This window comes from Staurois parvus, unplaced genomic scaffold (genome assembly GCF_062004578.1).
Source record: "Staurois parvus isolate SC_StPar_1 unplaced genomic scaffold, SC_StPar_1.0 ptg000604l, whole genome shotgun sequence".
Classification (NCBI taxonomy): Eukaryota; Metazoa; Chordata; class Amphibia; order Anura; family Ranidae; genus Staurois; species Staurois parvus.
The window spans coordinates 4,881,725-4,893,786 of NW_028318400.1; the positions used below are offsets into that span (position 1 = coordinate 4,881,725).

Here is a 12,062-nt window from a genome sequence, read left to right on the forward strand (position 1 = left end):
TGAAACTGTGCATGGGGGCGATCCTCCACTGCAAAGTATACAAATCATTGATGAAGCTGGGAAATTTGGATGTGTGGGTAGAAATCTTTATGCCAACTGATGCCAGAAAGTCTCCATGGTGAAGAAAAATAATCACTCATTCCTGAATTTTCAAGAATTTGTTGAGACCATTGATATCGAGGATAGGCCTGAAGTCTCTAGCTTGAGAACCATGAAATGTGTAGGAGTAAAATCACTAGGGATGCAACGAAACCTGTGGTTTTTTTTTTTCTTCCTATCAGCGAGTACGCGTGCCAATACCAAGTACCGATACTTTGCAGTGTGATTTGTGTTAATGGACGCAAATTGCACCGCAAAAGAATAACATGCAATTTGAACAGGAATGTGATTCCTGTCCAAATCGCATGCGATTTCCCCACTGCTTCTGTGTGAACCCAGGTTTGTCATAGGCTGAGTTCACACAGTAGCGGTGCGGGAAACCTCCCTGGCAGTGCAGTACGGAGAGGAAATAAAGCAGAGGGGATTTCAGCTCAGCGGGAAGGTGGTCCAGTTTTAGGTCGCCTTTACAAGTTTCTTTTTGGCAAGTGTCTACTCACCTGAAGGTGGCAGCATAACCCACGTAGTAATGACCATTAACTTCTCTGTCTTTTGATACACAATTATGAAAAAAAAAATAAAAACCCACCACCCACCAAAAAGAAACAAAAAAAACCCTCATGTGAGATTAAATACTCTGAAGCAAATTTACGAAGACTGGTGCAGAGAGACTCTAGGGCAGCTGTGCATGGCAACCATTTAATTTCCATCTTTCATTTTCAAGGCTTACCTGGATTAAAGCTGACGACAGAAACCCATTGGTTTCTATGCACAGCTACTTCTGATTCTGTCTCTGCTCCAGTTTTAATAAATTTCCCTCAATGATATCTGTCATTTGCGTGTACCAACTATCTATGGCTAGAATATGAGGATGTCCCTGGCTAGTGTTCCTGATCATTGCCACACCAGTTATATGACAATGCTGCACTGGAATGGTGACAATATGTTAAAAAAAATAAAATAAACATTTTCTTTAATTTCTTAATTTTCCGAAAAATTGTGTCAAAAAATTACAAACTTCAAAAACCTCACAGTGCCTCTTACTAAATACCTTGGACTGGCGATTTTCCAAAAATGGGTAATTTGGGGGGCATTTATACTGTCCTGGTGTTTTCAGGCCTCAGGAAATTAGATTGGCTGCCAGTAAATCAGGATTGATTGATTGTCAGATATATACAGTACCTTGAAAAAGTATTCATACCCCTTGAAATTTTCCACATTTTGTTATGTAACAACTAAAAACGTAAATGTATTTTATTGGGATTTTATGTGATAGACCAACACAAAGTGGCACATAATTGTGGAAGTGGAAGGAAAACTATAAATGGTTTTCAAATTTTTTTGGCGTGCATTTGTATTCAGTCCCTCTGAGTCAATACTTTGTAGAACCACCTTTCTTTGCAATTACAGCTGCAAATCTTTTTGGGGATGTCTCTACCAACTCTGCACATCTAGGAGAGGGAATTGTTTGCCCATTCTTCTTTCCAAAATAGCTCAAGCACTGTCAGATTGGATGGAGAGCGTCTGAACAGCAATTTTCAAGTCTTGCCAAAGATTCACAATTGGATTTAGGTCTGGACTTTGACTGGGCCAGTCTAACACATGAATACGCTTTGATCTAAACCATTCCATTGTAGCTCTGGCTGTATGTTTCGGGTCGTTGTCCTGCTGACAGGTGAACATCCGCCCCAGTCTCAAGTCTTTTGCAGACTCTAACAGGTTTTCTTCTAAAACTGCCCTGGATTTGGCTCCATCCATATTCCCATTAACTCTGACCAGCTTCCCTGTCTCTGCTGAAGAAAAGCATCCACACAACATGATGCTGCCACCATGTTTCACGGTGTGGATGGTGAGTTCAGGGTGATGTGCAGTGTTAGTTTTCCACCACACATAGCACTTTGCTTTTTAGGCTAAAAAGTTCAATTTTGGTCTCATCTGACCAGAGCACCTACTTCCATGTGTTTGCTGTGTCCCCCACATGGCTTCTCGAAACTGCAAATGGGACTTCTTATGGCTTTCTTTCAACAATGGCTTTCTTCTTGCCACTCTTCCATAAAGGCCAGATTTGTGGAGTGCACGACTAATAGTTGACCTGTGGACAGATTCTCCCACCTGAGCTGTGGATCTCTGCAGCTCCTCCAGATTTACCATGGGCCCCTTGACTGCTTCTCTGATTAATGTTCTCCTTGCCCGGCCTGTCAGTTTAGGTGGATGGCCATGTCTTGGTAGGTTTGCAGTTGTGCCATACTCTTTACAATTTCGGATGTTGAAGTGAACAGTGCTCCGTGAGATGTTCAAAGCTTGGGTTAGTGTTTTTATAACCTAACCTTGCTTTTAAACTTCTCCACAACTTTATCCCTGATCTGTCTGGTGTGTTCTTTGGCCTTCATGATGCTGTTTCTTCACTAATGTTCTTTAACAAACCTCTGAGGGCTTCACAGAACAGCTGTATTTATACAGAGATTAAATTACACACAGGTGGACTCTATTTACTAATTAGGTGGCGTCTGAAGGCAATTGGTTCCATTAGATTTTAGTTAGGGGTATCAGAGTAAAGGGGGCCGAATACAAATGCACACCACACTTTTCAGAAAACCATTTATCATTTTGCTTCCACTTCACAATTATGTGCCACTCTGTGTTGGTCTATCACAAAAAAATAAAAAAAACTATAAAATACATTTACATTTTTTGTTGTAATATGACAAAATGTGGAGAATTTCAAGGAGTATGAACACTTTTTCAAGGCACTGTATACCATAGTTTGTAGACTAACTTTGCTACAGATTAAATAATAGACACAAATTTGGGTTATTTTCACCAAAGAAATGCAGAATATAATTTGACCTAAATTTATGCAGAAAGGTTATTTATTTGCAAAATTTTATAACCGAAATGAATAAAAACGCTTTATTTTCTTCAAAAGTTTTTCAGCCAATTCATCAGGAAGAGGCCGAAATTCGCTGTTTATGACTAGCCTAATATTGAAGGGTAAGGGCCTACCTGGTTGGATATACATTCAATTTCTGGTAGCATGCTAAATAATTTAACCCTTTCGCTGCCAGAACAGTTTTTGCATACATTTATTTTGCACACGTTAAAAAAGTCATTTAAGGTCTGAAGATTACACAATACCCCAAAACATTATATATTTTCTGAAAGCAGACACCATAGAGAATAAAATAGTGATAGTTCCAATTTTTTATGTCACACGATATTACCACAAAAGTCTAAGAAATGCATAATTTCAGTAAAAAAAAAAAACAAAAAAAAAAAAAACACAAAAAACACACACTAAAGTGAATTGTAGGGAAAACAATAAGTCACCCATATTTTTAATAAAATATAAAAAGACAAGGTTACGCCAAGTAAATAGATATCCAACATTCCAAACCTTAAATTTATGTGCACCTATAAAATGGCGACAAACTTCAATACCCTATATTTTCTATAGGCGATGCTTCAAAAGCCCTTATAAGCCAATTATTTTAATGTTACTGAGGTGGTCTTGTGCTAGAATTATTGCTCTTACTCCGCCGTGTGCGGCGATATGTAACATATGTATTGCAATCGAAGTTTTCACGCGTAGGCACCCGTGTGCGTTTACGTTCGTACATGTATATATGTGTGGGGGGGCTCAATATTTTTTGTGGGGATGTTATGTGCTTAGGTGTAGATACCTTTTTTGCAATAATGATTTTTAGGTAACTGGTTCTCTTTGAGACATGCAGGGTAGCGGGGCCTATGGAAGCGATCAGGCGGCAGCGCAGCTGCCCGACTGCTTCCACATGACAGGCAGGAGTCTGTCAATTTTATACACAATCCCAATGCCTGCAGCCTAGACCTGGCAGCAAAAGGGTTAAAGAGCTTGTAAATGCATTTTTTATTAATTCAAAAAGAGATGTTATACCTACCTGCTCTATGCAATATTATTGCACAGAGCAGTCTCTCTCCGTCTTCTTCCACACAGATAGCACGGAGGTTAAAAAAAACGTTGACTTTGGAACCACTTAAACAAAGTTAATGAGAAGGTGCAAATTAGATAATGTAAGCCCTTCTTGAAGTGTTTGCAAACTTTAATAATTAACTTCTTTTATTTGCTCCCTTCTGGGTCTGTTAAATGTATAAAACATTTTTTTTAAAAAAACACACACAAAATTTTCTGACCCTGCCAGGAATCCAAGGTTGTCCTGTGCAATCTGTAGTAATATATAGAACAGTCTTATCAGCTCTGCCCAAGCTACCTCTAACTAATATAAATTGCAAATTGGAGCTCACACAGAGCTTGTTTCTACAGGTGAATGGACCAGCACACAAGCACATTCCAAACAGTCTATGGTGGTCAGTAAATGTGAACAGCGGTGAGGCAAAAAAGGCACTCAACACACATCTTTAGCACTGATTTATGAGATATCTGCACAGTGGGCTGAAGTATAATAAAAAATAAAAGAACTCTAGTACCCAATCTTTTTTTTATTTTTTTTTTTTTTTAGTCTACACATGCGTCAAAATATTTCCTGCAGTACACTAGGTCCCCTACATACAAGTTCAGCTCCGGGAGTGCGTTCATAAGTCCAACAAAGTTCAGCACTTGCAGACAATGGCTGTAAATGCTGATCAGTATGTTCTGACAAGGGGGAGTCCCCTTGTAAGAACACAAGGGTAGAGCGGGGGAGATTGATGCACCAACATTGCTTGAAAGTTGAACAGAAAAAAACAAAAAAACAAACTGTACCCAGCTTCATATGATTGGGCATGCAAGAACATGTTTGCATCTTTGAAAGTTCGCAACTTGAACATTTGTATGTAGAGGACTTGCTGTGATTTTGTTTGGCAAGTCATTAGCAAGAACGATCATGTACAAAGCTTGAAGTCAAATTAAGAACTATACAGACCTTTTTGTCCCTGGTCCGAACTTCTCCATAAAAATCTAATGCCTCTTGTGCTTTTAGAAACTTGCCTCGATGTAGCAAATAAGCACAGATCATGACTCCTGTACGACCTTTGCCTGCTTTACAGTGGATTGCTGCTACATTATCATTTTCACTTAGCCATTGGTCAAGATCTTCACAAAATGGTTTGATTAGCTCTAACTGTGGTGGATTGTGGTCTTCAAAGGGATACTGTGCAACTATTAAAAGAAAAAACAAAAAGTGTTTTGCTAATTGGTGGACACATTTATTCAGCACCACTCTACTCTTACAAATCAGTAAAAACAGCATAGGCATCCCACTTGTAACGCTCATGGTGAAGTTTAAAGCGGTATTAACCCCAAAAGCAAACATATTGCAGCTTTCCATCCCGTAGATGTGATGGTTACATTAGTTTTCTTTTTAGGCTTTTTTTCCTTCATTTTCATCTGGTGATCCTGCCAGTAAGTGTTTTTCAACAGAAAAGATCTCTTGCAATTAGAGGAATGAGACAAACCATTTACCACTGACAGGGATGCTCACATTGTTCAGTTTTTATTTATGTAAATCCTTTATCCCAAAAGGAACAGTTTGCTGTAATTGAAGCCAAACTCCAGCTAACTCTTTATAAGCAATTTGTTAGACTAGACCCCCTAGACTGAAAATGCTGCTGTCCAAAGTCATGCAGCCACCACATCTGATTGGTAAACTGCAAAAGATGACACTTTTGGTTAGGGGGTTAATACCGCTTCAAGCTATGTACTGTTCTTAAAGTGAACCTACACTTTGCTCATGCAGAACAAATCAACTGCTTCATTCCACTGCTGCACCTACTATCCTTCCAATCCCGTACTGGATTTTTGAAAACAGCTGTATCAACATCGTAAGGCGGCACTGCTGTTTATTAAATGCACCGCTAAAGTTCTCTTTCCTTCTTTAGTACTCCATTTCCTATTTTAGTTTAGACTTTAAAACGTAGAATATAATCCCTATGTTCAGGAGATTCGCACCCCAACTGTGCCCACAGTAACAACTTGATAAGTTCCGCATGCTTTTTATTGAAAATAGCAAGATATCTTTGAAGCTGCAACTTCATACATGAAGCATGCAGACAAGGTCAAGAGTCTCAGTTGTGGCCAAACAATAGAATGAGGAAAATGTTCTGCAAGGCCATGAACACATAATGATCTATTGGCAATGGGGAGCACCTCTGCTGAACACCTGGGATTGTCAAGACCTAGTTTCCAAGGTTCAGAAAACAGTGCAAAAATACAGTCAGTAGCGATTGTTTGACATCAATACATAACAAAAGAGGCCAGCGGAGACTTTCAAATTGGCAGAAGCTACTCAACTAAGCGCTGTGCAGTAAGATTCATAAGGGCACTCTGGACAGACAATACATGAAAACTTGAAGAGGATGCAACCTTCAATCTCTATGTCTACTATAATATGCAGATGGTAAAATCAGAGTTCACCACCAGCAGGAAAGGTATTGAGCATGAATGTGTGGCTTTAGATTAATGTAACCTGAGTGTAAGTTTCAATCATAGGATTTCAAAGTTGGATCCAGTGTGAACCAGGGTTAAAAGGTAAGAAAAAACACACAAAACAAAAAAAAAACCTAAACTAACAGTTTTACATAGTGCAGCAACACCCACACACATAGGACATCCAACATTAGAGATGACTTAGCTCTTACAAAGCAAATACACCTGTATTGACCTCAGTGCAGACATAGAGGGGCAGAGGATGGGGTAAACAAGGATGCAGTGCAACCACCTGACGTCACTGGTTTTTAGGATGCCAGTGGCTGACCCGTATACTACCCATGGCTGGCTGTAGTGATGCATAATGGAAACCTATGGCTTTGAGTAAAACAAAACAAAACAAAAAAAAAAAAAAAAAAAAGGCAGGCTTGATCAGCTTACTGGGCAATTTACAGGCATTTTGCCAAGGCACTCAAGGGTGTCATGGCACACCGATTGAAAAAGGCTGCTCTAGAGAGGTGGAAAGGAGGCTTAAGGATACATTTGGGCAATGCCTGGACATGCATCTAATTCATTTAGGTCTAGGTCCATATCCAAAAGATACGGGTGGTCTAGGCAGGTGCCAAACAACCTCATCTTTTGAGGACAATGGAACCAATTGTATGTTCGCAACACCACCACACGCAATTAAAACAGTAAAGCCTTACAATTCATACCTGTAATGCAAGCTAGTTCATCTTGATTTTTTTGTATGCCTCAATGACCAAGCAAATTTTTTTAGTTAGGCCATTTTCAATTAAACATCCATTTTTAGTGCAAACAATCCATGAAGTTGCTAAGATGAATAATGACTGTCTCTTATCTGAGATTTAGCATCTCCGCCCACTAATGTGACCCCACAAACAAAATGTTACTTAAGGCTGAATGCTCCTGGGTTCCCTCAACTGAAAAGACGAGATTGGGGAACAAGAATTCACAGGACTTTTCAGCTGAGAAGCGACTAGGTATATCTCTAGTGTTCAAATTACTTTTTGCCTGGAGTTAGTCTTTACAAAGGACTAGCACCAAAGCTATACTCTTGCATTTCAGTAACGGGAAGATGTTGAAAAGGACTAGCAATACAAGATCGAATTCGAACATTCCAGCAAAAATGCACAACTTACCTCTGCAGCTAAATTTGTTGGTATCATAATGTCTTTCAGCACATCTGTAAGAGAGGTGGTAAAGGTCAACAATAGAGTACAGTAAATTGAATAGCATCTTAACATGTGAAAACCTTCGTTTTAGATATCATAAACACCTTTTCTAAAAGTATCCATTCCACAAGAAGGTGCTGAAATTGTAAATCAAACAAAATCTATTTAGCAACAAAGGAAAAGGGGTCTAATTATTTCTAATTTCCATTTACAGCCAAATCTTGTAGAACATATTACTCTGCATTATTTAAATGGATATGCATTTAAGACCTCAAGCATTGATCTTGGAAAGCTCTCAGAGTGCAAGTGCCATGTGATGTCATTATTGGCTTGGCTCCTTAAGAGGACATTACATTTCAAGCCTGACTTTGGATAGTGGCTTCTGTGAAGGACATGTCTATCCATTGTTAAATAATGCTTCATACAAATTATCTAAGTGTCCATCTAAGAATGAGATATTTCTGAAGTGCTGACTCACAGGTCCAAAAAGTTTGATGCTATGGTGACAAATGTAGTTAAAGCATAGGAATCAAACCTATATTCAAATCTGAACTTCATGAAGGAGATCAAGCAATTTCTCTGTATGTTTTAAATAGTAGCTCTAAAAATGAAAAAAAAAAAAATGTAATCTCAAGTGGTCACCTCCCTTACCACTTCCCTCAGGACAAAGCAGTACAATGTAAGCCTCTTGACACTGTACTGCTCAGGGAGGCTTTGATTTTATTTATTTTTACACTAAGTGCAAATCAAAGGCTGCAAAATGAAAGTATTGTTTACAAGTGTGAGCGCTATGATTGGTTACAGTGATCACATGGTATAGGGACAATTTCATTGGCCCTGTACCCTGATCTGCTCTCTCCCTAGCGGCCACCCACATCCAGGAAGCCCCCATCAAGCTATATAACTGTGCAACGGCTGGACAGGAAGTGGTTAAACTACTCCAACAGTTAAAGGCTAAATTGTTAAAGTGGCTGTAAACCTCTGACATGAAATACAAACAAAGCACATCCTTCTATAGTGTTTAACTGCCTCTATCCAAAGCACCAAGTGCAATTTTGATCTGCTGCATTGTTTGTTAACATGCAGGTATATTGGGGTGCTTTTCAGAATAATACAAAATTGCATTGAAATCCTGGCGTTCCACTTTAGCATTTAGCTGAGAAAGGGGGAGTAGAACATGGAGAAAAGCAGGTGCTGCATGTGCTCCATACGTATGTAATGTAATCCACCAACATGAAACTACATGTGCCATTCACCATTTAAATTACACTATATTGCCAAGAGTATTGGGATGCCTGCCTTTACACAAACATGAACTTTAACGGCATCTCAATCTTAGTCTGTAGGGTTCAAAATTGAATTGGCTCACCCATTGCAGCTATAACACCTTAAACTCTTCTGGGAAGGCTGTCCACAAGGTTTAGGAGTGTGTCTATGGGAATGTTTGACCATTCTTCCAGAAGAGCACTTGTGAGGTCAGGCACTGATGTCAGACAAGAAGGCCTGGCTCGCAGTCTCCACTCTAATTCACCCCAAAGGTGTTCTATCAGGTTGAGGTCAGGACTCTGTGCAGGCCAGTCAAGTTCCTCCAGCCCAATCTCGCTCATCTATGTCTTTATGGGCCTTGCTTTGTGCACTGGTGTACAGTCATGTTGGAAAGGGAAAGGGCCATCCCCAAACTGTTCCCAAAAAGTTGGGGGCATGAAATTGTCCAAAATGTCTTGGTATGCTGATGTAGAGTTCTCTCTACTGGAACTAAAGGGCCAAGCCCAACCCCTGAAAAACAACCCCACACCATAATCCCCTCTCCGCCAAACTTTACATTTGGTACAATGCAGTCAAGCAAGTACCGTTCTCCTGACAACCGCCAAACCCAGACACGTCCATCGGATTGCTAGACAAAGAAGAGTGGTCACTCCAGAGAACACGTCTCCACTACTCTAGAGTCCAGTGGCAGCATGTTTTACACCACTGCATCCGGCACTCTGCATTGCACTTGGTGATGTAAGGCTTGGATGCAGCTGATGATGAAACCCATTCCATGAAGCTCTCTACACACTGTTGTTGTGCTAATCTGAAGGCCTCACACAGTTTGGAGGTCTTTAGCTAATGACTCTGCAGACAGTTGGCAACCTCTGCGCACTGTGCTCTTCAGCATGCACTGACCCCGCTCTGTCATTTTATGTGGCCTACCACTTCATGGCTGAGTTGCTGTTGTTCCCAGTTGCTTCCACTTTGTTATAATACCACTAACAGTTGACAGTGGAATATTTAGTAGCGAGGAAATGTCACGGATGGACTTATTGCACAGATGGCAACGGTACCACGCTTGAATTTACTGAGCTCCTGAGAGTGACCCATTCTTCCACAAATGTTTGTAGAAGCAGTCTGCATGCCTAGGTGCTTGATTTTATATACCTGTGGCCATGGAGGTGACTGGAACACCTGAATTTAATGATTTGGAGGGGTGTCCCAATACTTTTGACAATATAGTGTATATATACACAGGAAGGATGATTGTTTATAGTTTTCACAAAACGTCAGCAGACTCATCATTTAAAATGTAAGCAGTCAATGAGCAATGCACATAAATTTACGCACAATACACAGTCTGATAAGCAAAGGTTTAGATAAACAAAGTAACAGCTAATACTTTTTAGAAGAGTGAAATTCAATGATGAGTGTTTATATGGCAAAACCTAAATGTACACCAATGTGTGCAGCTAATTTCTTCACAATAGGACAAAGCTACAGGGGTTACACAGCATGAAAAAAAAAAAAAAAACCTGTTCTCAGCTGTGAGGAAAGACAGAAGACATTCACCTGTGTGATTTCCAGGAGCTTCTCCCAAAAGTCCACAAGTCATTACATTGTCCATGCGTTCTATTACCATTCAGCACATGGTCACAGCCCATGAAGTGGGCTAGTTTCCAAGTCATTTAAAAGTAGATCAAGTAACATGAATGCCTGCCAAAATTCCATTTAACCTTGTCACTCTACTAACATAACCAAGCTAACTGAAGTCTCCATTAGGCTCCAACAACTAATTGTTTTCGGCATAGAAGTCAGTAAAACAATACCCTTCTAGCTATTCTATAGAAATTAACAAGAAACTTTCTCCTAAAAGGCCATTTGACCTGAAGTGTTTTGGAAAGTGGGAAATCGAAATATACACTCCAAAAATACTTACAGATTGTAGATCTTGTAATGGTTTTTATGCTTGGAATCCAAAAACCTTGAAAACAAAATATGAAGAAGCATTACAATCAAAATATATGTAATAGATAATAAATGTAGCTTAATGTAAAATGTGCTCAACCACAAATTACTACCAACTAAAAAAAACTATTCAGACAAAATTAGTATTTCGGTGGAAAGTGTAGCCACTTTCTCCCGAGATGTGCTTCCTGTGTCTATAGACACAGACAGTGTAGTTCGGCCCCTCCCCCTACTCTCAGACTGTAATTGACAGCAGCAGGAGCCAATAACTCACGCTGTTGCCTTGACGTTTGGAGATGAGGGAGAGAGCCACTGCTCTCTGGTGCAGCGCTGGGTCAAGATCGGGCTCAGGAATTTAGGGGGACGCTGAGCATTGAAGGATGTAAACTCTGACTTTGTAAAACAATCCATTCAATTTTAAATAGAAACAAAAGGCAAAATGTTTGTGTATAGATATAGAAGCACATTTTCCCCCTTCTTTTCATAAAAGTGATCACATACCCTTTTCTGTTCCCAGCTGAATGAGGAGCTCAAAGAGCTAGAGGAGGAGAGAAACAGCATTATACTGGTCTTTCCAGTGAATATTTTTTCAAACATCGCACAGCAAGCACATATCAGGAATAGGACAGGTTGGGTTTATGTATTATTTAAAAATTATAATTAAGATCACATTATATATTATTTAGGCCTTTACAACCAATTGAAGCAGGTAAAGCTGACATGATGGAATTCAGAGCCAAAAATCACACTGTGCCATCATGTCAAAAAGGATTTAAGGAGCCTACTAAACTCTGGCATGTCAAGAGTTATTTTTCTGCTTTGCAGAGTGTTTCAAACGATAAAGCATGGGTTTTTGTAATGCAAAGGTGCACCATTTTTATTTGCCTTGACATACCCTGTAAAAAAAATGGTGTGAACCTCCTGCGCTACTGAATAACCAAAAAATATAAAATATGAAAAATAATATGAACTAACAGGGATGGTGTGAACCTCCCACACTACTAAACACCAAAAAATTGTATTCAATCAACTAAAGAGAGAAGCCGCCAACACTACATCAAATACCCATGATCTAAAAAAAATAAATCAAAAAAATGTGGCGTTACTCATAGAACTTAAAAAATTCTAATCAAAAAATTTTTTTAAGTATATAT

The 12,062-nt window shown here is 39.4% G+C and overlaps 1 protein-coding gene across 1 annotated transcript in view; it reads right to left on the reverse strand.

Moving 5' to 3' along the window:
* PTEN (phosphatase and tensin homolog) overlaps positions 1–12,062 on the reverse strand; it is an 85,900-nt gene that overhangs the window by 20,599 nt on the left and 53,239 nt on the right. Inside the window, exons 3-5 of the mRNA XM_089692791.1 lie at positions 10,880–10,924; positions 7,657–7,700; positions 4,992–5,227 (exon numbers count right to left, since the gene is read on the reverse strand). Of these exons, the coding sequence (XP_089548917.1) occupies positions 4,992–5,227; positions 7,657–7,700; positions 10,880–10,924 (325 nt within the window). The remainder of the gene's footprint in view (positions 1–4,991; positions 5,228–7,656; positions 7,701–10,879; positions 10,925–12,062) is intronic.